This window comes from Melospiza georgiana, chromosome 5 (assembly GCF_028018845.1).
Source record: "Melospiza georgiana isolate bMelGeo1 chromosome 5, bMelGeo1.pri, whole genome shotgun sequence".
Classification (NCBI taxonomy): Eukaryota; Metazoa; Chordata; class Aves; order Passeriformes; family Passerellidae; genus Melospiza; species Melospiza georgiana.
Genome location: NC_080434.1, coordinates 67,674,577 through 67,700,914, shown reverse-complemented (window position 1 = coordinate 67,700,914; position 26,338 = coordinate 67,674,577). Strand labels below are relative to the sequence as shown.

Sequence of the window (26,338 nt, the reverse complement as noted above, 5' to 3'; positions counted from 1 at the left end):
ATCTGCTGCTGTGGAATGCAACAGGTGCATCTGTGATTGGCCCATGTTGGATGTTTCTAATTAATGGCCAATCACAGTCAACTGGCTTGGAGAGAGAGTCTAAGGCAGCTGCCTTTGTTATCATTCTTGGCTATTCTATTCTTTGCCAGCCTTCTGATGAAGCCTTTTCTTCCATTCTTTTAGTATAGTTTTAATGTAATATATATGATAAAATAATAAATCAGCCTTCTGAAACATGGAGTCAGATCCTCATCTCTTCCCTCAACCTGGGATCCCTGTGAACACCGTCACAGAGGTGGATAAAAGATGGAGGACTTGGGGCATTGTCTGATCTCCTTCTTGTTCTTCATCTCCTTGGGGTTGGTCTCTCCTCCCAAGCAATCATGGAGAAGACAAGAGGACACAGCCTCAAGGTGTACCAGGGGAGGTTCAGGCTGGTCATTAGGAGGAATTTATTCAGAAAAAGGGTGATGAGGTCCTGAAATGGGCTGCCCAGGGAGGTGGGAGATCATCCCCGGAGGTGCTCAAGCAAAGACTGGACATGCCATGGTCTAGTTGGCATGGTAGTCTTTAGTCCTAGGTTGGACTCAATGATCTCAGAGGTCTTTTCCAACCATTTTCTGCTGTGTTGGTGGCACAGAGAGATTGGTCACAAAGAGCCACAATGCAGACGTTGTGTGAACGCACAAATAATTAGTTATTGGTAGAAAGGTAGAAATAAAATATATTCTAATAGTTAATTGGACAAAATAGTTTTAAAAAACCTTAAACCTGTGTGTCTTGTAACTTTTTTAGTACCTTTCTCTTTGTACACCAAGTCTAGAATGTAGATGGTGAGCTGAACTGTTGTAAGAGAAAAAAAAACAACCTGAAAACCAAAAAAAACATAAGTCCCGTTCATCTCTCAACTTTCAATTCTAGAACTTTTTTAAGTCTCCCCCTCAGTGGGAATTGTCACAGTTTTGGTTCACCCATTTGTGATTTCACCAATTTTGAGATTTCCCAGCCCAATGCACCAAAGAGAGATGGGTTCAGTGCTGGCCAATCCCCAGGGCACTCAATTCCTGCCCTGAGACAGGATTAGGAGAAAGGCAAAGCAGGATCAAAACCTTAAAAGGGTATAAAAAATTATTATCACTTATTTTATTATCATCTGTGCATCACTTCTCTAAATGTCTCCTGTGCAAAACCATGACACCTGGTCAATGAGAATTTCAGACTTTCTGTGCTAACAGAATTCAGGAGAGAACGTTGGGAATGCCCAGGGAGGCAGGGACTGACCAGGAGGGACAAACACCCACTGGGGGCTGATATTCCAGGGAATCCTCAGGTCCCATTCCTCCCCAAATCCCCTCATTTTACTTCTATTATTTAATTTTGGAAGCCTTTTTTGGGAAGAGTTCCCAGAAGGGAGCTGAGCTGTGTCCCAGGCCTGTGTCCCCAGGGCTGAGGGGGAAAAGCAGAATTTGGATAAAATCCAGGGCCAGGGGGGCCTTTTTGGGGTGATTTTCCTGTTCCTGCTGGGGATTTCTCAGCTCCCAGCATGATGAACAATCCCAGAGAATTCATGGAGCATCCAGGTCTACAAGGGAGGCTGGAGAGGGACTGGGGACAAGGCCGGCAGGGACAGGAGCCAGGGAATGGCTCCCACTGGGAAAGGGGAGATTGGGCTGGGATCTCAGCAAGGAATTTCTGCCTGGACTGGAATTCCCAGATTTGCTGTGGCTGCCCCTGGATCCCTGGCAGTGCCCACGGCCAGGTTGGAGCACCCTGGGTGTGGAAGTTGTGCAGTTGGGTCATCTTTGGGGTCTCCTCCAACCCAAACCCTTCCAGGATTTTATGATTCCATTTCTCACTGCTTGGAGACCACACAGAGCCAGGGGTAAATAAAAAGGCCTGATCCCTCCAGAGCATCCTGATCCCTCCAGAAATTTTGGACTTTTCCACCATTTTCCACACAGCCATGGCAAAAAAAAAAATCTTTTCTGTCCCTTCCTTAAAATCTGGCCAATTCAGAGAAAAATTCCCTCTCTCCATCCTGATCATTCCTCTGCGATCAGCTCCACCTCCAGCTCCTGGCCATGGATTCTCCATTTGGTAGCAGCTTGAGCTGGTTTAGAAACTTTCCCTATTTCCTTCTGTCTGTGGAGTTTATTCTCCAAAACTGATCCCAAACCCTGATGGCAGGACCCCCCCCCTCCGTGGCTGCACATCCTGAAATGATCCAAGTGAGACCTGGAGCAGATAAAAAAGTGGAATATCTTGTGCTGTGTCTGTTCAATGGAGCCATCAAATCCAGACAAAAAGAAACAGGAAAAAAAAAAACAGCCACAGCTCCCAATATTCCTGAAATGTGGATTTCAGCGTGGGTTTGGTCACAAATGAACCAATCCTAATAATGGAGGGGAAAAAGGGAAGCAATTCTCAGCTGCAGCCCCCGGAAATGCTGCCCAGAGGGAGGGCATGGAGCAGCTGGAGGATTCCCTGCAGGAATTCCCAGGGATCAGCTCCAGCTCCCACCCCACATCTGCCACCCTCAGGGCTCCAAAATTGCTCCCTGCTGCTCAAACTAACCAGGATTCCTGCCAAAATCCCAGATTTTCATCCCTCAGCAGATGCAGGGTGGGGAAACTCCTGGATTTACAGCCCAGCATTCCCGAGGCACCAAGTGTTGCGGAATTATTTCCACAGAAGTTTTCTCCCCAATTCCCACCATCTTGATGTTTCCAGCTCTTTGTCTTCCCCCCCCCCCCCCATCCCCTAGGATCTCTCAGATTGGATTAAGATTTGTTTTGTAACGTTCATGGAATAAAATTTAGTTGGTAAAACATCTTGGTTATATGTACAGTATTGAGCTGCCATAAAAACCACGGAGCACCCACCCTCATTCCCAAAATCTGAACTGGCTGCCATCCCCAATATTGAGCTGCCACAAAAAACCAAGGAAACCTTAATTCACCTTAATTCCCCAAATCTGAACCTGCTGCCATCCCCATTCTCAGCTGTACCACAGGAGGATGAGCAGGACTGTGAGGAAAAGCAACCAAAAACCAGGAAATTTAACCTGAACTGCTGAGATTCTCCTTAAATTACCCAGCACCAAAGAATTCCTTGGACTCTTCCACACAAACATTCCCTGGGATCTCTCAGATTGGATTAAGATTTGTTTTATGGCATTCATGGAATAAAATTTAGTTGGTAACACGCCTTGGCTGTATGTACAATATTGGGCTTCCATAAAAAAACAAGGAGCATCCACCTTAATTCCCCAAATCTGAACCGGCTGCCATCTCCAATATTGTGCTTCCATAAAAAACCAAGGAAACCTTAATTCACCTTAATTCCCAAAATCTGAACCTGCTGCCATCCCCAATATTGAGCTTCCATTAAAAAACCAAGGAGCACCCACCTTAATTCCCAAAATTCAAACCTGTTGCCATTCCCAATACTGAGCTGCCATAAAAAACAAGGAGCATCCACCTTAATTCCCCAAATCTGAACCTGCTGCCATCCCCATTCTCAGCTGTACCACAGGAGGATGAGCAGGACTGTGAGGAAAAGCAGCCAAAAACCAGGAAATTTAACCTGAACTGCTGAGATTCTCCTTAAATTACCCAGCACCAAAGAACTCCTTGGACTCTTCCCCTGAACCCCCAGCCCAGATTTACCTCTTGGATTTCATCTGCTCCCGCAGCTTGCTGTACATCTCCAGCACTGGGAAGAGAAGGAAAACACAGCTCTGAGACAGGAGCACACAGCTGGGAATCCAAAAAGGAAACAAAAAATTGGGAATTCCACCAAAGAGCTCCAAAAAGGAGGAGGTTCCTCACCGGGGAGACACAGGGTGAGTTTATCCACCGTGGCTGAGATGTTCCTCTGCTGCAGCCGGCACTGCCTCAGCTCCTGCATGGCCAGGATCAGCTGGAAAAAGGGGAAAAGCTCCCTCAGGATCAGCAGCCAGCCCTGGGCTCCATCCCAGGAGCAGCAGAGCCCAAACCCTGCTCTGATAAGGGGCGAGCTCGGGATGGGGGCAGCTCCAGCTGGGGAAGTTCCCTGAACTCCCTGGATTTCAAACAGGGAGCAGCAAACCCAAAGGCATCAAACTTGGAGCACATCCTGTGCATTCCAAAATGTTATTTCCCCTTCCCGTTTTAGGCATCTCTTCCAAGATTTTTGGTTCTCAAAGGCAGGATGTGGCCGCTCGCTCCTGGGGGATTCTCCTCATCCCAGAGTTAACGGGGATTTCATGGAGGCTCCAGGAAAAAACCTGGGATGGGGAAAAGGGGAAAACAGGACACAAGGAGGGAATTCTCACATCCCAAAGTGAACAGGGATTTCTCAGGGCTCAGGTTCCAGAGAAAATCCTGGGATGTGGAAGAAGGAAAACAGGGATAACAAGGCCAGGCTGGACAGGGAATTTTCCTCATTTCTAGCTAAGAAGGATTTTTCACACAGGCTCCAGAGAAAATACTGAAGATGTGAAAAAAGGAAAAACAAGTGCACAAGGCTAGGTTGGACAGGGAATTCGTACATCCAAAAGCTAAAAGGGATTATTCAGGGCTCTGACTCCAGAAGAAAATCCTGGGGATGTGGAAACGGGAAAACCAAGGATACAAGGAGGGAATTCTCACATCCCAAAAGTAACAGGGATTTCTCAGGGTTCTGGTTCCAGAGAAAATCCTGGGATGTAGAAAAAGGAAAACAGAGATACAAGGCCAGGTTGGACAGGGAATTCTCCCTCCCACACCAGTCCAGGCTGCAATCCCAGGACTGGACCCATCACTTACTTCTTTCCCTTCATTCTGCAGCTTCCGGTTGGTGTCTGTCACTTGGTTCTGTGGGGACATTGGGAAAAGCACAGAGCACATGCCATAAATCAGGACAATGTTCTTCCCACCAAAACAAACTGTCCATAAACACCATCCCTCCCTCTCTCCCTCCCCACGGCTCCCATCCCATGGAAAAGCTGTTTATGGCTGAGTTAACAGCCACTGCCACTGGGGGACAAATCCAGGGATTTCCCTCTTTGCCACTGGAGAAAAGGGAAAGGCAACAGGAATTCATTCAGAGGCATGGAAGCCTCAAAATGCTGGAGTTTTCATGGATCCAGTTTGGAAAAGGACACAAGGCCAGGTTGGACAGGGAATTTTCCTCATTTCAAGCTCACAGGGATTTCTCAGGGCTCAGGCTCCAGAGAAAATCCTGAGGATGTGGAAAAGGGAAAAACAAGAACACAAATCCAGGGATTTTCCTCTTTGCCACTGGAGAAAAGGGAAAGGCAACAGGAATTCATTCAGAGGCGTAGAAACCTCAAAGTGCTGGAGTTTTCATGGATCTACATTGGAAAACTCCAGTTTTCACCTGAGTGAGGGAGGAATTAATTCCCTTCCCCATCACCAATAAATTCCATTTAGGTTGTAAGTCCTTCATATCCAACCAGGAAAGGATTCTTTACCAGGAGCTTTCCCTACAAATAATTATTTATATTTATGGAATTTCTTATAAAACTTCATTTGGGATCTTCATCTCCCTCTGGATGCATCCTTGCTCCTGCCTGGTGTAAGATATTTTTATATACCTTGGATAAAAAATCTCCCTATTTTTTCGGGATTATCCCACCAAGCTGGGGCTCAGAGCTGGAAAATTTCCACTTGGCAAAGCTAAGGATTCCCTGGAGAGGGAAGAGCCCAGCTCAGCCCTTCCCAGCCCCAGAAGGACCCACAGGAGAACAAAGGGGATTTGGGGGCTCATCAGGATGGAAAATCAGGAGTTTTTTCAGCCAAGGAGTGGGAAGAGAACTTTGGGAATTCTCCCGAGTTCAGGCTGGGACAGCTGGAAAAACCAACCCAAACTTCCAAGCCAATATTCCCAGCTCCAGATCTCTGCCAATTCCTGAGGGAATTCCAGCAGGGTTGCTCAGAGTTCTGAGATTTCACATCACTCTGAGATTTCCATGTCATAAAACCCCTTTTTTACACCCAAAATCTCCTTCTGCAGCTCCTAAAGCTGGACATGTTCATTTCCAAGCTCATTCCTGTAAAAGGTTTTTTCTGATCCAGGTTCTCTCCACAGTGGGAGCTGCTGCTGCATCCCTGCCCCATTTTAGGAACAAATTCCTGCCTGATTTTCAGAGTTCTGCTCCTTCTGGAAGCAGAACCTTTCCCAGAGCTTGGAAAACACCAAGAGCTGGGAGACAGAGCCCTCAAAGGGCTTCCAGGAGTGGGAGATCTCACAAGTCCACCCCAGAGCTTTGCTTCCTTTGGAATAATCATGGAAATGAGAAATTTTTAACAAATTTCATCCCAGTGAAGGAACTGCACATGGGGCTCTCCCTTTCTCCAGCAGGATGGGGATGGAGGAGCAGGAGGAGCTCCAAGGGGGATTGGGAAGATTAAAAAAAAACATCCTGGAGCAAAAATCCAGCAAGGAACAGCTGAGGGAGCTGGGAAGGGGCTGCAGAATCCCTGAGGGAGCTGGGAAGGGGCTGCACAATCCCTGAGGGAGCTGGGCAGGGGCTCAGCCTGGAGCAAAGGAGGCTCAGGGGGCCCTTGTGGCTCTGCACAGCTCCTGCCAGGAGGGGAACAGGGACAGGAGCAGAGGGAACGGCCTCAGGGTGGATTATTGGGAATATTCCTCATAGAAAGGGCTGCCCAGGACTGGAAGGAGCTGCAGTGGAGTCTCCATCCCTGGAAGGGTTCAAAACCCTGTGGATGTGGCACTTGGGATGGGCTTTGGTGGTGGCTGAACTTAAAGATCTTGAGCAACTTTTCCAACCTCAGCAATTCCATGATCGCACAATCTCCATCCTTTCTGAGCTCACCAGGTCAGACAGAAGGAAAGCTTTGGATTTATCCATATCAAATTGATTCAGGATCCATTTTTTTGAAACAGGTCCCGGGCCACCACAATTTCCCCCCTGTTCCAGCCTCCCCCAGGAAGGTTTGTGGTGCTCCCAGCAGCAGAATCACCCAACCTCAGAGCTCCCTTCCATTCCCACACCAGCCATGGTGCTTTCCAAGCTTCCCAGGATGGAAAAAAGGAGTTCTCCATGATTTCCCCTCCAGCATCTGCATCCCATCTCTGGCCCTGCTGCAGTAGCTGCAGCCCTGCTGGCTGCCTGCCCTCCCCAAAACCTGCTCATTTCCTTTATGGTGTTTGGAGCTTTTACGAGCAGGAGCCCAGCATCTCCTCCAAAGATTATTTGATTTGCTCAGATCCCGAAAATCCCACCAGGAAAAAGGAATCCGTGTCGGGTAATTTAAAACCACTCCTGAACTGAGGCTGGGGCTGGAGGGGTTTGCTGCTAAAATCCCCCAGCAATCCCAACCCCAGGGAAAAGCAGGGCTGGAGCGGGGCCCTGCACGCTCCAGGATTTTGGGGGTCAGGGGGTCGTGTTTGGGATTGTTCCTGGAGTCTCCAGGCCTGGATGAACACAGGGATGGTTGTTTACACACACCCCGTGCTGCTAAGCTGGGTTTGGCAGAGCTGGGCTTTGCTAAGCCAGGCCAGATGCGCGGAGGGGGATGTGACAGTGGTCACAGGGAGGGAAGAGACAAAAATCTTGACACTGTTCAGAAGGCTGATATATTATTTTATGATATACATTACACTACAACTATACTAAAAAGAACAAAAGGAAAAGCTTCATCTCAGAAGGATGCCTAAGCTAAGAATAGAATAGAAAATTATGAAAACAAAGGTCTGTGGCTCGGAGAGAGAGAGAGCCAGCTCTGCTGTGAGTGGTCACTAATTCTAAACATCCACACGAGACCAATCACAGATCCACCTGTTGCATTCCACAGCAGCAGATAATCAATTTTTGTTCCTGAGGCCTCTAAGCTTCTCAGGAAGAAAAATCCTAAGAAAAAGATTTTCATAAAAAGATGTCTGTGACAGGGGGACAGGCAGGTGGCACGGCAGGGAGTGGGAGCACTCCAGGGGTTTGTGGGGTGAACTGTTCCCTCACCCTCAGAAAAGGGCTCAGAAAGTCCCTGGGATCATCCCAGAGGGGCAGAACGCTGCGAGAGAGGAGCAAGGGCAGCTGGAGAGGAACCCTGGGAATGGAGCCTTGTCACAGATGTATTTTCTGAAAAATCCTTTAGTTAGTATCTTTTCTCCTGAGAAGCTCAGAAGCTTCAGCTTCTCCATGTTTTGCTGCTTTGGAATGTGATTTGGAGAATTGTTTACCCAGCATGTGAATTGTTTTTAGTTGATGACCAGTGACAGCCACCTGTGTCGAGGCTGTGAGCAGACACAAGATTTTATTATCATTTTTTCCTTTCCTTTCAAGCTTTCTGATGAAATCCTTTCTTCTATTCTTTAGAATATTTTAATATGTCATTTTCTTTTAATATAATATATATCATAAAATAATAAATCAGCCTTCTGAAACATGGAGTCAGATTCTCATCTCTTCCGTCATCCTGGGACCATCAAACACCACCACAGAGCCACCTCTGGATCTGTCCCTGTCCCTGCTGGTGACACCCACTCCCGAGGGAAGGGACAGTGACCGGAGCCATCCTTCATGCTGCAATCCCAAAAACTGCTCTCAGCTCTCTTCTCTACACATGAGGGAAAATTGATTCCCCAAATGTGTTGTCCAGCCCTGGCAGGGGTGGAGTGATGATTCCTGAAGGATATAAATCCATGGATGTGGCACCTGGGGACATGGCCTGGGCAGTGCTGGGAATGGTTGGACTCCGAGGGATTTTCCAATCTGAACAATTCTGGGATTCCATGAAATTAAAAAGGAATCATCTCTGGTTTCTGAATGACAGGGCAGAAAGCTGTAGAATTAAAAAGGGCTTGGCAGCCATGTGAGCTAGGATTCCTGGAGAAGGGAGGAAGGACAGCCCCAGCTGGGACAACATTGGGGGAGGTGGGATAAAAATCCACCAGGAATGGCCCAGCTAAGTGAGAGAATCAGGGAATGGGTTGGGTTGGGGGCAACCTTAAATCCCATCCAGTTCCATGGGAAGGGACACCTCCCACTGTCCCAGGTGGATCCAAGCCCCAGTGTCCAACCTGGCCTTGGGCACTGCCAGGGATCCAGGGGCAGCCACAGCAAATCTGGGAATTCCAGCCCAGCCCCTGCCCACCCTCCCAGCCAGGAATTCCTTTCCAAGATCCCACCGTTCAGTCCATGGCATGAACATGAGGGCAGCTCTTTGCTGAGCCACAGCAGGGCAGCTGGAAATCACAAATCCCAAAATCATCATGGTTGGAAAAGATCACCCAGTCCAACCAGGGCCACCACTGCCCAATGTCCCCAAGTGTCACATCCACAGGGCTGTGAAACCCCTCAGGGATGGAGATTCCAAACTTCCCTGAGCACTTTCAATTCCTGACATCCCTTTCCATGAGGAAATTCCTCCCAATGTCTAATCTAAACTTCCCCAGACCCTCCCCTGAGGCCGTTCCCTCTGCTCCTGTCCCTGTTCCCTGGAGCAGAGCCCGACCCCCCCGGCTGTGCCCTCCTGGCAGGAGCTGTGCAGAGCCACAAGGGCCCCCTGAGCCTCCTTTGCTCCAGGCTGAGCCCCTGCCCAGCTCCCTCAGGGATTGTGCAGCCCCTTCCCAGCTCCCTCAGGGATTGTGCAGCCCCTTCCCAGCTCCCTCAGGGATTGTGCAGCCCCTTCCCAGCTCCCTCAGGGATTCTCCAGCCCCTGCCCAGCTCCCTCAGGGATTGTGCAGCCCCTTCCCAGCTCCCTCAGGGATTGTGCAGCCCCTTCCCAGCTTCCTCAGGGATTCTCCAGCCCCTTCCCAGCTCCCTCAGGGATTCTCCAGCCCCTTCCCAGCTCTGTTCCTGCCCTGGCCACACTCCAGCCCCTCCAGGGCTCTCCTCAGCACTGGAGGTGCCCCAACAGTGCCAGCACAGGGGACAAGGGCACTGCCCTGGCACTGCCACCCCAGAGCTGGCACATCCCAGGGGTCTCTTGCCCACCTGGGCACCTCAGGCTCATGTCCAGCCAGCTGATGCTCAAGGAGATAAACTTCCCAGGGCAGTGCTTGGGGACAAACAGGGACAGAAAACACAGCCCTGAGGTTCTGCTCAGGTTTAGTTCATTTGGGGCCACTCTGAGAGCCCCAGCCACAGAAGGTGACACATCCAGGGCGAGCTAAAACAACAGCAAAAAGGATATTTGTGCAAAAACCCAACCCCACAGCAGCCCAGAGCACATGAGAGGAGGAGGAGGGAGCAGGGAGGGCCCCGCTGGCTCCTCACGGGTTCAAAGGCCCAGATCAAATGGAGGATGAATGGCTGGAACCAAACCCACTCTCAGCACTCGATCCTCAGATGATTCCCCAGGGAAAGCCTCACAAAGAGGGCCCAGGGTTTCAGAAAGGCTTTTCTGGGGATGTTTTCGCCATGTGCTGTTTTATGGATCACATAGGCCTGGAAATCAAGGGAGATCCTGAGGGGACAGGGATGGACTTCACAGTGAGCCACCAACAAAGGGGCTGGTGGCAGAATGGGAACCAGCTCCAAGCAAACAAACAATGTGCAAGTCTTGGCTGGAAACAATGCCTTGAAAAAATAAAAAAATAAATTTAAAAAAAGGGAAAAAAACTACTTATTTCATGGTCATTCCAATGGATTCATCCTGCAATGAATTGCTGGGTGAATTCTCCTCAGGACATCCCTCAGGAAGGTTGTTCCTGAGAGGAAACCCCATTTTGGGATGGAGACTTGGATGTGTCAAGTAAGAACCCTGCTGGGAAATGCCACAGGTAGTTTTAAATGAATGAATAAATATGTTAAAAGCAGCACTCAGCACCCTGACTTTGAGTTCTTCCCTTTTCTCCAGAAAATCTGCTTTTTCTGACAGATTTTGTGATTTAGAACTTCAGCTTTTCCAGTCTCCCACACTCCTGAACACCAGGAAAGTTGTTCTCCATTCCCAGGAAGGTCCTTTTCACCAGGACAGGCTCCACTCAGCCAGAAAACCTCCCTGCGCTGCTTCCTGGGGACAAACCACAACTTTTTGGGAGCCACTCGACTCAGCCCCATTCCCTAAGTGACTCTTCAGGCAGGGATTTTGGGTTTCCAGCCCAGGTCCCACCTTGTTCCTGCAGGAAGGGATGGCCCAGACTCTCCCTGCCAAGCTTGGATTTGTGGAGGTAAACCAGGAAGGTTTTGACACTCCTGCGCCCCCCAAATCTGGAATATTTGTATTATAAGGTACAGGAACCGAGCTGGAGCCCCAAGCACCTCCAACCTCCTGCTCCCTTTTCCTGAAGCCTCTCCAGTTTCCTTCCTGCCCTTCTTCCAAATTGTCATCCTACAAATGACTTTTTCCACACATTACTGAGCGCTTTTCCAAGAACTGGGTAAATCCCACCTTCCCCTCATCTTTCTGCACACTTTTAAAGGCCACAAGACTTATTTTAGCTCAAGAAACTGGGATAAGATCCATGAGGAAAAGCACTTTTCCTAATGAAAACAGGCTTGGCTTGAAATTTCTCGGTGCTTTTAATGCACCACACTGGTCCAGTTTGGCCAAATAATTGCTAAACTTTCAATGACCAACCCATTGCTCCAGGAACAATTAAAATAAATATTTATATTTCTTTTTTTTTTTTTTTAATAGAAATGTCCTGGATAAAAGGAGAAAAGATTGATGTGGTTCTGAGAATCCCAGAGTGCCTGGGATGGGGCCACCTAAAAAGAGCTGCCCAGGGCAGTGTCAGGGCAGGATTTTCACAGAACTCACAGGGTTGGAAGAGACCTTAAAGATACCAAATCCAACCCCAACTGAACCCTGGCACCCAGTGCCACATCCAGGCTGCGTTAAACACACCCAGGGATGGGGACTCCACCACCTCTCCGGGCAGAACTTTATCACCCTGACGCCTCAGGTTTGAGCTTTTCTATTTTTCACATTCTGTGCTGCTTAATGTGTGGGTCTGGGTTCATATTATGGGATGGTGACAAAACAATTCCTGCTCCAGCTGGGCACCAAGGACAAATGACCCAAATCTCAAGAGCACAAACACCGTGGGCTGGAGAGAGAAAAACAAGCAGGGTGGGACTGCATGGGCTAAAGCTGCAATGGGACAATGAACTGCAAGGTGCAAATGGAGCAGAACTGATCACAGTGACAGATCCCCGGAGCGCTCGTGCATTTTGGGACCATTTTGGGTCATCCTGGGTTCATTTTGGGACCATTTTGGGTAATCTTGGGTTCATTTTGGGACCATTTTGGTTCATCTTGGGTGCAGCCCTGGCTGGGCTCTTGTGCTGCCCCAGGTGGATCCATTGACAAGATCCTTTTAACCAATCCCTGCTTTATTCTTTAACTCTGTTCTGCCTCTGTTCCAGCTCAGCCTTCCCAAGGCATCAACCCTTCCTGTAGAACACTTTTCCATGCTATCCAGCCTGTATTTTCACTGTAAGAGCCTAAATGAGGGATGTGGGACTCCGGGCAGCTTCTCAAAATGCAGTTTATTGCATCCAAGAGGTTACAGCAGTGCAGGGTTGTGGGTGACAGAGCTGTGCCCACAGCTGTCAGCTCCAGCTGCAGGCAGGCCTGGACACCCTTAGTTTAGGTTACAAATGCATTATAGACTTTTTTTTTGGTTACATTTCATTATAAACTTTTCCTTTGGTTACAATGCTTTATATACTTTCCTTTGCTGAGTATCTCAATACAGTAGAACCAATCTATACCTTAATTTTTATCTATAGCCTATCATAACTCCTGTAATTACCATATTCATGTTACTGTTCTCCAATCACTCAAAGTCAGTACATTACAGTTTAAACTAGAAGTTGTTTTTCAGTTTTCTTGCAGTGGAAAATTCTGAGACCTTTTTTCTATTTGCCACATTTGCTGCCTTGTTTGCCTGTGCTCTCTTTCTGCTTGGTAAAAACATCTTCTTGTTTGGGGTGGGTTTATCCTTTGCATTAAGCCATAAAAACCCCTTCTAACTAACACACCCTTTGCCTCCTTGGTTATCCAGTGAGACTGGCTCAGCAATTCTTTTCTTCTGTATCAAAACCTGCTTTAATTTCTATTCCTTCATCAGACTCTACATTTAAAAACCTTTCTGCCAAACATCTGTGAGACTTCCTTGTCAAACTTTCATCCTTCCCAACATCTCACCTTGAGTTTCTGGGCCTCTCCCCGGACCTTGAGCAGCTCGGTGATGGAGTCCACAAAGCCCTGGTAGTGGAAGTTGCACATCTTCTCGATCTCGCGGTCGTGGTTGCGGATCCGCGCCTCCAGCTTCTCCATGAAGCGCCCGTGCTCCTCCCCATCGTACACAGACCTGCAGGGACAGCCAGATCAGCACCCCAGAGCAGCATTCCTAGATCAGCACCCCCAGAGCAGCATCCTAGATCAGCACCCCCAGATCAGCACTCCCCCAGAGCAGCACTCCTAGATCAGCATCCCCAGAGCAGCACTCCCCCAGATCAGCACCCCAGATCAGCACTCCCCCAGAGCAGCACTCCCAGATCAGCAGCACCCCCAGAGCAGCACTCCCCCAGAGCAGCACCTTCAGCCCAGCACTCCCCCAGAGCAGCACTCCCCCAGAGCAGCGCCCCCAGAGCAGCACTCCCCCAGATCAGCGCCCCAGATCAGCACCCCCAGATCAGCACCCCAGAGCAGCACCCCCAGATCAGCACCTTCAGCCCAGCACTCCCCCAGATCAGCACCCCCAGCTCTGCTGCCAGGATCCACCAGGAACATCCAAAATCTGACCCCAGAAATGTCCTCTGGACACACCAAATCAGCACCTTCAGCTCAGCACGCCCAGCTCTGCTGCCAAGATCTACCAGGAACATCCAAAATCTGACCCCAGAAATGTCCTCTGGACATCCCGGATCAGCACCTTCAGCTCAGCACCCCCAGCTCAGCACCCTCAGCTCTGCTGCCAGGAACATCCAGAATCTAACACCAAAAATGTCCTCTGGACACACCAAATCAGCACCTTCAGCTCAGCACCCCCAGCTCTGCTGCCAGGATCTACCAGGAACATCCAGAACTTCACCCCAAAAGGTACAAAAAGGAATGTTCCTCACCCAGGAATATCCAAAACCGGACCCCAAAAACATCCTCTGGACATCCCAGCTCAGCATCCCCAGCTCTGCTGCCAGGATTTATGAAGAACATCCAAACCTGACCCCAAAAACATCCTCTGGACATCCCAGTTCAGCATCTCCAGCTTGGCTGCCAGGATCCACCAGGAACTTCCAAAACCTCACCCCAAAAGGAACAAAAATTAATGTTCCTCACCCAGGGACATCCAAAACCCGACCCCAAAAACGCCCTCCTGGGACAAAGGTACAGGTCATAAACCAGGTATTAAATTGGGTTTTAAAATGTTTCTATTCCAAGTTTACTTGTCCTTTTTCACCATTTTGTGTTCCCAGATAAACCAGACCAGCCCAAACCACGCCTGAAATGTTTCTATTCCACCTTTTTTCTCCTTTTTCCATCATTTTGGTGTTCCCTAAGAGACAAACCAAGCCCAAAACGTTTCTATTCCAACCTTTCTTTTCATTTTTACATCACTTTGGTGTCCCCTGAGAGACAAGAACAACCCAGCAGGACCTGAAATGTTTCCATTCCAACCCTTTTTTTTTTCCTTATCCCATCTCTCCCCGCCCTCCTTCAGCTTCAAATTAAATGTAAGGATAGAAGTTAAACTCAAATTTCTGTCCCTCAAATGTTTCCTTGGAAAGCAGAAGGACCAAGTCCCACTCTGGGAATTCCAGGGTTGTTTTCCTGTTTTTTTACACCAAATATGGATACTTTTAATGGACTGTGGCAATCCCACCCTTGGCCCTGCCTTTGGGAAGTTTTGGCTCCTAAATCTGAATTCCCTCCCAGCCCAAGAGTTAAGCTTGGAGTGAGGATTATGGATTTGAGCTTGGGCCAGGTATTAGGGAAAAATTAGGGATAGAGCAGATTCCAGGCAGCCTTTGGAGAGAAAAGATGGGAATGACAAAGAGAAAAGATGGGAATGAGAGAAAAAAGATGGGAATGACCAAAGAGAAAAGATGGGAATGACCAGAGAAAAGATGGGAATGACCAGAGAGAAAATATGGGAATAACCAGAGAGAAAAGATGGGAATAAAAGAGAAAAGATGGGAATGACCAGAGAGAAAAGATGGGAATAAAAGAGAAAAGATGGGAATGATCAGAGAGAAAAGATGGGAATGAGCAGAGGAAAGATGGGAATGAGCAGCGGAAAGATGGGAATGACCAAAGAGAAAAGATGGGAATGACCAAAGAGAAAAGATGGGAATAACCAGAGAGAAAATATGGGAATGAGCAGACGAAAGATGGGAATGAGCAGAGAGAAGAGATGGGAATGACCAAAGATAAAAGATGGGAATGAGAGAAAAAAGATGGGAATGACCAAAGAGAAAAGATGGGAATGACAAAGAGAAAAGATGGGAATGACAAAGAGAAAAGATGGGAATAAAAGAGAAAATATGGGAATGACCAGAGGAAAGATGGGAATGAGCAGAAAGAAAATATGGGAATGACCAAAGATAAAAGATGGGAATGACCAGAGAGAAAATATGGGAATAACAGAGTTGACCAAAATGTGACAATGAAATATTAAAAATCATTAATCAGTGATCATTAAAAAATCATTAAGCAGTGAGGAGCAACATTCCAGAGGGAACCCCAGGAATGCAGGTGGACACAGGAAATCCTTTCTCCTGCACTGGGATCTGTGCTCTCCCTTTGGAGAATCCCATCCCTAAAATCCACACAGGCCCCCAAGAAACAGGAAAAATCCCAAGACAGAGCTAAAAGCTGGGAAAAATCTATTTAGTTATTATTCTTTCAGGCCATTTAATTTCTGCGGGTTCAGTAAAAGATTCTCAGTGTCAAAACCAAAATTCCAGAATTGTAAAATCTCATTAAATTCAGTGTGAGAGAACCCAGACACCCAGAGCAGGTGATGGTGAGGGCATTGCCTTCTCCTGCTCGGTCTAAAAGTGCAAAAAAGAGAGAAAACCTCCTCAGATCACATGAGAGGCAGCACTGGAGCGGGGCTGCTGGATTTTCATTGAAGTTTGGTGGAGTTTTGGCTGCTGAAATGTGAAATTTGGAGCCCGAGTGCCATCTAGTGCTGCACGGCCTCCTAGCAGGGTCCCAGTGACTCCAAAGATCTCAGCTCAAAAATGAGAATTCCGATTAAAAAAAATAAAGGTGGATAAGTTGTGTCTGCACTCAGGGATAAATGAAACAATAAAAACCCCACAGCAGCAATGATGTGCTTGTGCTCAAAGGCAAATCTGAGATTTACATCTGAAAATGGGGGGGGGGAAAACACCTCAAAATTACTGAAAATGTCCAGGAAAAATTCCCTTTGGAGGTGGCAAAGCTAAGGAATAAATATCTGATTACTAAACCCCTTTGGTTATTAGGAATTCTATTATTTTATTCATTTTCAGCCAAACTTCAGTGTGGAAAAAATAAAGTTTGGTGTCAGACAGGAAGGAAACACCAGCACATGATGGGAAGCTCTTCCCTCCTGAGCTCTCCTGACCCTCCAGAATTCCTTTTCCAGGAAAATCCAGTCTTAAATCTTCCCTTCTGAGCTCTCCTGCTCCTCCAGAATTCCTTTTCCAGGAAAATCCAGCTCTCCTGACCCTCCAGGATCCCTTTTCCAGGAAAATCCAGTATTGAACCTTCCCTTCTGATCTTTCCTGACCCTCCAGAATTCATTTTCCACAAAAATCCAGCCCTCCTAAGCTCTCCTGCTCGTCCAGGATCATTTTCCCAAGGAAAATCCAGCCCGGGCTCTTCCCTCCTGAGCCCTCCTGCTCCTCCAAGATCATTTTTCCAGGAAAATCCAGTCTTGAACCTTCTCTCCTGAAAATCCAGCCCTTCTGAGCTCTCCTGACCCCAGAATTCCTTTTCCAGGAAAATCCAGCCCTTCTGAGCTCTTCTGACCCTCCAGGATCTTTTTCCAGGAAAATCCAGTCTTGGTCCTTCCCTCCTGAGCTCTCCTGACCCTCCAGGATCTTCTTCTGGGAATATTCAGCCCTCCTGACTCTCCAAGATCCCTTTTCCAGGAAAATCCAGTCCTGGCTCTTCCCTTCTGAGCTCTCCTGCTCCTCCAGAATTCCTTTTCCAGGAAAATTCAGCCCTCCTGAGCTCTCCTGCTCCCCCAGGATAATTTTTCCAGGAAAATCCAATCTTCAACCTTCCCTCCTGAGCTCTCCTGACCCTCCAGGATCCTCTTCCCAAAGAAAATCCAGCCCTGGCTCTTCCCTTCTGAGCTCTCTTGCTCCTCCAGAATTCATTTTTCAGGAAAATTCAGCTCTTCTGTTTCTCCAGGATCCTTTTCCAGGAAAATCCAGCCCTGGTCCTTTCCCTTCTGAGCTCTCCTGACCCTCCAGAATTCCTTTTCCAGGAAAATCCAGCCCTCCTGAGCTCTGCTGCTCCTCCAGGACCATTTTTTCAATTCCAGGATGGAACCAGAGCCAGGGCAGCCCCAGCTCCAGGCACTCCAAAGGTGCAGGATGGACATTCCAGAGTTTTGGGATGGTGCTGTCTCCTCCCACAGGAGAGCTCAGAGCCCCCCTGGTGCCTCTCACCTCAAAATAATCAACATTAATTACTCGGTTCGGGGGTGCAAAGAACGAACCTCGCCCCAAAACACCCCAAAATCCCAAATTCCACCATCACCTTCCTCCCACCCTTCCAACTTCCTCAGCCTTGGAAAATCCTTGGAAAATAAAATTGCCATATTTAAAATTTTTGGTCCTTTCTCAAATACAAAAGTTTTATGAACACACCAAGTTTGGCCAACAATGATTTTTTAACCTGTTGAGTTTGGGGGTTGTTTTTCTTCATATTCACAATCTTGGTGATTCTCTCAAAACCAGGAGTTTTAGGAACACACCAAGTTTGGCAAATAATGATTTTTTTACCTGTTGCTGGGGTTTTTTCCCCATATTTACAATTATTGGTGCCTCTCTCAAATACAGGAGTTTTATGAACATGCTAAATTTGGCAAATATTAAATTTTTAACCTGTTGAGTTTGGGAGGTTTTTTTTCCATATTCACAATTTTGGTGCATCTCAAATACAGAATTTTTATGAACACAACAAGTTTGACAAATAATGATTTTTAACCTGTTGAGTTTGGGTTTTTTTCCCATATTTACAATATTTGATTCCTCTTTTAAATACAAAAGTTTTATGAACACACCAAGTTTGACAGATTTCCTCATTTTCCCATCCCTCAATCCCACAGAAAGGTTTCTCCACCCCTGGCTAATTAATCCAGGCTAACACAATTTAGAACAGCACAGGAATTTCAGAAAGAAATAAAATACATTAAAATAAAAGCTGAAATATAAAAGTAGAGCCCTTCTTATTCTGGCCTAAATTATTATTAATAAAACCGTAGGAAATGGATTTGCAGAAAATTTTTAAAACTTGACAGAAGGTTGCATTAATATACAAATTTTGAGGTGAGAAATGTTGACTTAGAAATGCTATAGAATAAGACAGATACTATGGAGAGAGAAATTAAATTAGAAATAAGTTTTTTAAAATATGAGTTTATTAAAAAGATTAAATATTTTAGAGAAATAATTATAAAAGATAGATTGTAGTAAGATTTATGATTATTTTAGATTATTTTTTGATAATTTAGATTATTAATTTTTAGCTATTTATGGTATAGCACAATAAAATTTGATAAGTTAAAAAATGCTTATAATGCAATTAAGAAATAATCCGCTTCTGATTATTAACATAACATATATATAACATTTATATATATGTTATATATATATTTAGATATTTATAATTTATAAATTGTAACATCTCTATTGTCTCAGCCTTCATATGAGACTAAAACTAAAATAAAATGTTTAAAACAACTCTCAGTTACCCCATCTCTAAGTCAAACCAGAGCATAACCCAACAGAAAACAAGAATTAAACTCGGTTTAGGCTCCTCCTGCTGGTTTTGCGACCAGACTGGGACAGAGGTACAGAAAACCATCCTGGAGGCTTTTTTAATTTCGCTTCTTTGCCATAAAGAAGTGCTGGTGAGAAAAGCTGCTCCACAAAAAAAAAGGTGCTCCAAAAAAGGGTTTTGGTGGAAAAATGCTGAGCCAGAGGGGTACAGCCAGAGGGGCCCACAGGCCTGAACCTCCCTGCAGCTCCAAACTATGGAAAAGGCCTTGAAATTCCTGGGATTGGGCTGTGGGGTTTCATCATTTCAGTATCCATTAAAAATCCACTTCGGTTTTGGTTTGGTTTTTATTTTTTTTTTGTTTTTTTTTTTTTTTTTAAGGTCAAACTGGGAAAAAAACTCCAGGAAAGGCACAAGTGGATGGGGAGCTGCCATGTGCAGCCAGGAGTTCCTGCAAAGTTTATCCCCCAAAACAGGGACAAAACAAAGCTTGGAGCAAAGGGAGCTGCCAGGAGACTGAGAGGGGAAGATCTGCCTGTGCCAGGGGTCAGGAAGGCATGGAATATCCACAGGGATCAGGGATTAAACCCCTGGCATTGCCAGGCACCCCAAAATCCACCCCGTGCCAGGGTCAGAAAGCCATGGGATATCCTGAGATCCACAGGGATCATCCAGCCCAGCCCCAGAATAGACCCCACAATGATCTCAGCCTGTGCCAGGGGTCAGGAACCCATGGAATATCCACAGAGGTCAGAGATCAAAGCCCTGGCATTGCCAAACACCACAAAATCCACCCCTGAGAGGGTCAGAAAGTCTCGGGATATCTACAGGGATCATGCATCCAACCCCTGGCACTGCCAAATCCAGAATCCCACCCTGTGCCAGGGGTCAGGAAGTCATGGGATAACCATAGGGGTCAGGGATTAAACCCTTGGCATTGCCAGGCACCCCAAAATCCACCCCTGACCGGGTCAGAAAGCCATGGAATATCCACAGGGATCATCCATCCAGCCCCTGGCACTGCCAGGCACCCCAAAATTCCATCATGTGCCATGGAATAACCCGAGATCCGCAGGGATCATCCATCCAACCTCCAGGCATTGCCAGGCACCCTAAAATCCACCCTGTGCCAGGGGTCAGAAAGTCATGGAATATCCTCAGATCCACAGGGACCACAGCCGTGGCACTGCCAGGCACCCCAAAATCCCACTCATGCCAGGAGGCAGAAAGCCATGGAAAGTCCACAGAGATCATCCATCCAAGCCCTGGCACCCCAAAATCCATGCTATGCCAGGGGTCGGGAAACCATGGAATATCCTGAGACACACAGGGATCATCCATCCAACCCCTGGCACCCCACAAGCCACCCTTGCCAGGAGTCAGGAAGTCATGGAATACCCCCAGGGGTCAGGGCTCACACCCCTGGCATTGCCAAATCCAAAATCCACCCTGTGCCAGGGGTCAGGAAGGCATGGGACATCCACAGGGATCAGGGATCCCAAAATCCACAATGTGCCAGGGGTCAGGAAGGCATGGGACATCCACAGGGGTCAGGGATCACACCCCTGGCATTGCCAAATCCAAAATCCACCCTTTGCCAGGGGTCAGGAAGCCCTGGAATATCCACAGGGATCAGGGATCCCAAAATCCACCATGTGCCAGAGTCAGAAAGACTCTTTGGAATATCCTCAGATCCACAGGGATCACATCCCTGGCATTGCCAGGCACCTCAAAATCCACCCCTGCCAGGGGTCAGGAAGTCATGGAATAACCCAAGATACACAGGGATCATCCATCCAACCCCTGAAATTCCAAAATCCACCCTGTTCCAGGGGTCAGAAAGTCATGGGATGTCCTGAGACCCACAGGGATCATGGATCAAACCCCTGGAATCGCCAAATCCAAAATCCCATCCTGTGCCAAGGGGTTAGAAAGTCATGGAATATCCACAGGGATCAGGGATTAAACCCCTGGCACTGCCAGGCACCCCAAAATCCCATTTTGTGCCAGGGGTTAGAAAGTCATGGAATATCCACAGGGATCAGGGATTAAACCCCTGGCATTGCCAGGCACCCCAAAATCCCATCCTGTGCCATGGAATATCCTGAGACCCACAGGGATCATCCATCCAGCCCTGTCCCTGCCCAGACCCCCCCGAATCCCACCTGGGCATCCCTGGCAGTGCTGTCCCAACACTCCTGGAGCTCCGGCAGCCTTGGGAACGTTCTCACTGCCTGGGCAGTGCCAGCACCCTCTGGGTGAGGAACCTTTCCCAAAACCCAACCTAAACCTGCCCTGGAGCAGCTCCCTGCTCCTGTCCTGTCCCAGAGAAGGGACAGGAGGGATGGGAGGTGAACATCCCACACCTCACATCTCGCCCCCATCCTGCCCCACCAGCCCCTGAGCCCTCCCCGGGGTCCTCAGCCCCTTCTCCACCCACAGCAGCCAAAACTGGGGGAGATTTGGGGGGTACAGCCCAGAAAAACCCACCAGGCTCATCTGGAAACCTCCTTCAGACAAGAGGGTACAGTGCCAGGGTGGTTTGCGTGGCAAGGGACCTAAATTTGGGATTTACATCTGAAAATGGGGAAAAAACCCACCTCAAAATTACTGAAAATGTCCAGGAAAAAATCCCTTTGGAGGTGGCAAAGCTAAGGAATAAATATCTGATTACTAAACCCCTTTGGTTATTAGAAATTCTATTATTTTGTTCATTTTCAGCCAAACTTCAGTGTGGAAAAAATAAAGTTTGGTGTCAGACAGGAAGGAAACACCAGCACACGATGGGAAGCACTTCCCTCCTGAGCTCTCCTGCTGCTCCAGGATCATTTTTCCAGAAAAATCCAGCCCTTCTGAGCTCTCCTGCTCCTCCAGAATTCCTTTTCCAGGAAAATCCACTCCTGGTCCCTCCCTCCTGAGCTCTCCTGCTCCTCCAGGATCATTTTTCCAAAACCAGGAGGGAACAATTCCCTTTGGGGCTAAGAAATAAATATCTGCTGACTAAAACCCTTTGCTTATTAGACAATTCTATTATTTTATTCCTTTTTTAGCCAAATTTTAGTGCAAAAAAAAAATAAAGTTTGGTGTGGCATCCCTGCCATGGCAGGGACATCTCCAGGTGCTCCAAGCCCCAGTTCCTCATCCCTGGAATGTCCAGGACCAGGCTGGACAGGGCTTGGAGCACCTGGGACAGCAGGGATGGACCTGGAAGGGCTCTGAGGTCCCAAAACCCCCCCCTGACTCCAAAACCCAGAGCACAGAGCCTCAGGCAGGGCCCATCCCAGCAAGGAACTGAAATAAATTCAGCTGGAAGTGCAGAGGGGGGAAATCTGTGGAGATGGAATGACAGAACTCTGGGACAATGCAGGGAGGATGAGCTGGGGACAGAGCAACACCAGTGGTTTTTGTTCCCAATTAACAGAGGAACAAATTCCTCAGGCTGCTGCAGGCTGCAATTCTCTTTTTTCCCCCCATTTTAAACCTTCTGTAGTGGTTTGAGTCCCTCAGAAACATTTTCTTCTCATTAAGCGACATAAAAGCATTAGCAGTTTGTTTAATCTCAGCCTAAGTTTTGTCATAAACAAATTAACTACTGAGCACGGCAGAAAAACAACAGTGACCCCAGGAGTGGTGCAACAGCCCTGGAAAAAAGGGCAAAAAAGGTTAAAAATGAATGCCTGCCCAGGATGGGACTGGCAGCAGTTTAAACCTTGTGATTCTGAGGTTTATCCAATCAGGACAGCAGCAAAAATCCAAAAAAAATACCCCAAAGATTTCCCACTGAGGTGGTGGGGAAAGCGAGGGGAGAATTCAATTATTGTTTTCATTCTGCCAATCAATCAAGAATTGATTTAAGGCCAGAATTGAAGGCAAAAATTTAAACCCAAAATCTAAGACCAAATCAAAAATTAAGCTCAACATTTAAATCCCAAATTTAAGTCCAGAATTTAATTAAGGACCAGATCCGAAGCCCAAAATCAAGCCCAAAACTTAAACTCTAAAATTTAAACCCCAAATTTAAATATTAAAATTTAAACCCCAAATTTAAGCCCAGAACTTAATTAAAGCCCAGAACTGAAGCCCAAAATCAAGCCCAAAATTTAAACACCAAAATTTAAACCCAAAAAACCCCAGATTTAAGCCTAGAACTGATTAAACCCCAAAACCCAGATTTAAGCCTAGAACTGAATTAAAGCCCAGAACTGAAGCTCAAAATCAAGCCTGAAATTTAAACCCCAGAATTTAAACCCCAAATTTAAGCCCAGAATTTAATTAAAGCCCAGAAGTGAAGCCCAAAATCAAACCCAAAACTCAAACACCATATTTAATCCCTAAAATTTAACCCCTAAAATTTAAATCCCAAATTAAAGCTCAGAACTAAAGCCCAAAATTTAAGCTCAAAATTTAAACCCCAAATTTAAGCCTAGAACTGAATTAAAGCCCAGAACCAAATCAAAGCCCAGAACCAAGCCCCAAAATTTAAACCCAGAACTGAATTAAAGTCCAGAACTGAAGCCCAAAATTTAAACCCCAAATCAAGCCTCCAATTTAAGCTCAACATTTAAATCCCAAATTGAAGCCCAGAACTGAATTAAAGCCCAGAACTGAAGCCCAAATTCAAGCCCAAAATTTCAGCTCAAAATGTAAAGACAAAATCTAAGCCCACTCTGCCGTGTCCTGTCACCCACACAGGTCCACACTTACACCAAAATTACAGAAAATTTGATTTTTTTATCCTTTTTGGCAGATAGAAAATCCTCAATCCTAAAGCTAAAATCATTCCCAGGTGGATTTGTCCCCCTCCTCCTCCTCAGACATTTCCCTCCCATCCAATTCCCAGTTTCCCACAGAAATCATTTCAGTCTGGAAAATTCCACAGAACACCAGGGACAGCGCCCAGTACTGCCAGGTGGAAAACAAAGCAGGAGAACACCACCAAAGTTGATTTTCATAATAATTAAGTTGATTTTTGCATAATAATAATAATAATAATAATAATAATAATAATAATAATAATAATAACAACCACCTTGTTTTCCAGCTGGAACACCTCAGTCCTAGGCAGGAATGAATGGCAGGAATTCCCAATTTATTCCTGGGAATATTTGGGATCGGGAATTTGGGAATTTTGGGAATATTTGGGATGGGGGAATTCCGGGATTTGGGAATTTTGGGATAGGGAATTCCAAGATTGGGGGATTTCTGAGAATATTTGACAAAATTTCATCATTTATTCAGTGGTATCTGACACAGCAAATCCCGGAATTCCTGAATCCCATAATTCCATCATTTCCCTCCCTAAATATTCCCAAAATTCTCAAATCCCGAAATTCCCGAATCCCAAAATTCCAGAATTTCCCACCCCAAATATTCCCAAAATTCTCAAATGCAAGAATTCCTGAATCCCCAAATTCCAGAATTTCCCATCCCAAATATTCCCCAAATTCCAGAATTTCCCATCCCAAATATTCCCAAAATTCTCAAATCCTAGAATTCCTGAATCCTGAAATTCCGGAATTTTCCACCCCAAATATTCCCAAAATTCTCAAATCCACGAATTCCTGAATCCTGAAATTCCAGAATTTTCCACCCCAAATATTCCCAAAATTCTCAAATCCAAGAATTCCTGAATCCCCAAATTCCCCATCCCAAATATTCCCAAAATTCTCAAATCCAAGAATTCCTGAATCCGGAAATTCCGGTATTCCCCATCCCAAATATTCCCAAAATTTTCAAATCCAAGAATTCCTGAATCCAAAAATTCCAGAATTTCTCACCCCAAATATTCCCAAAATTCTCAAATCACGGAATTCCTGAATCCAAAAATTCCAGAATTTCCCACCCCAAATATTCCCAAAATTCCCAAATCCTGGAATTCCCAACCTCTGGAATTCCTCCTTTTTTTTCCACAGCTCCAGGAGGAAAGCAGCACAGAGAATTCCCACAAACCACATCCCAAAAAATCCAGCCCAGAGCCCCAGGAGGAGTTTCCAGCGACCCAGGAGATTCCTCTGGCTGCCCTGGAGGGCTCAGAGACCTCGGCACGGAGTCAAAATCCAATTCCATGGATTTTAGCCCATGGATACAATTCCCAACTTTGTGTGAGGAGTAACAAACACAAGGGTTTGAGCGGAACGATAGTTAATTTGTCACAGGGTGAAAAAGCAGAATTTTGGGGTTTTTAGAATGGGGGTTCAAGAGGCAAGATGGAGGAATCTGGGCATGTCCTGTCCTTCTTCTTGGCCTCCACCTTCTGCTGTGATGGTGGCACTGCTGGATTGGTTTGGAGTAGGGACAGACTGTCTAACGTAGGGGATGGGGTTTTAATTTAATAATTGGGAAATTATTAAATTAAATAAAGTACAGGTAGGTTTTTGTATAAAAAGTTAACACGCGCCTGAGGGCGTGGAAAAAGTAGAATTTAGGGGTTTTTAGAATGGGGGTTCAGGAGGCAAGATGGAGGAATCTGGGTGTGTTCTGTCCTTCTTCTTGCCCTCCACCTCCTACTGTGATGGTGAAACTTCTGGATGGGTTTAGAGTAGAGACAGACTGTCTAACATAGGGGATAGGCATTGGAAAATTATCGTAAATAAAGTACAGACAGTTTTTAGTGTAAAAAGATAACACTGCCCTGAGGGTGTGGAAAAAGTAGAATTTTGGAAAAGTTGGAAAAGTAGAATTTTGTGGTTTTAGAATGGGGGTTCAAGATGCAAGATGAGGAATCTGGGCATGTCCTGTCCTTCTTCTTGGCCTCCACCTTCTGCTGTGATGGTGGCACTGCTGGATTGGTTTAGAGTAGAGACAGACTGTCTAACATAGGGGATGGGTTTCTAATTTAATAATTGGGAAATTATTAAATTAAATAAAGTACAGGTAGGTTTTTGTATAAAAAGATAACACGCGCCTGAGGGTGTGGAAAAAGTAGAATTTAGGGGTTTTTAGAATGGGGGTTCAGGAGGCAAGATGGAGGAATCTGGGTGTGTTCTTTCTTCTTGCCCTCCACCTTCTGCTGTGATGGTGAAACTTCTGGATTGGTTTAGAGACAGACTGTCTAACATAAGGGATAGGCATTGGAAAATTATCGTAAATAAAGTACAGACAGTTTTTAGTGTAAAAAGATAACACTGCCCTGAGGGTGTGGAAAAAGTAGAATTTTGGAAAAGTTGGAAAAGTAGAATTTTGTGGTTTTAGAATGGGGGTTCAAGATACAAGATGAGGAACCTGGGCGTGTCCTGTCCTTCTCCTTCTTCTCCTTGTCCTCCATCTTCTGCTGTGATGGCGACACTGCTGGATTGGATTAGAGACAGACTGTCTAACATAGGGGATAGGTATTGGAAAATTATAGTAAATAAAGTACACGTAGTTCTTAATATAAAAAAAAAATAACACCAGCCTGAGGGTGTGGAAAAAGTAGAATTTTGGAAAAGTAGAATTTT

At 46.4% G+C, this 26,338-nt stretch overlaps 1 protein-coding gene across 4 annotated transcripts in view; it reads right to left on the bottom strand.

The window, feature by feature from the left end:
- EXOC6B (exocyst complex component 6B) overlaps window positions 1-26,338 on the bottom strand; it is a 296,115-nt gene that overhangs the window by 230,009 nt on the left and 39,768 nt on the right. For all 4 annotated transcript variants that reach the window (XM_058024491.1, XM_058024492.1, XM_058024489.1 and 1 more), the window contains exons 2-5: window positions 13,107-13,272; window positions 4,788-4,835; window positions 3,831-3,921; window positions 3,669-3,714 (exon numbers count right to left, since the gene is read on the bottom strand). In XM_058024491.1, coding sequence (XP_057880474.1) covers window positions 3,669-3,714; window positions 3,831-3,921; window positions 4,788-4,835; window positions 13,107-13,272 — 351 coding nt within the window. The remainder of the gene's footprint in view (window positions 1-3,668; window positions 3,715-3,830; window positions 3,922-4,787; window positions 4,836-13,106; window positions 13,273-26,338) is intronic.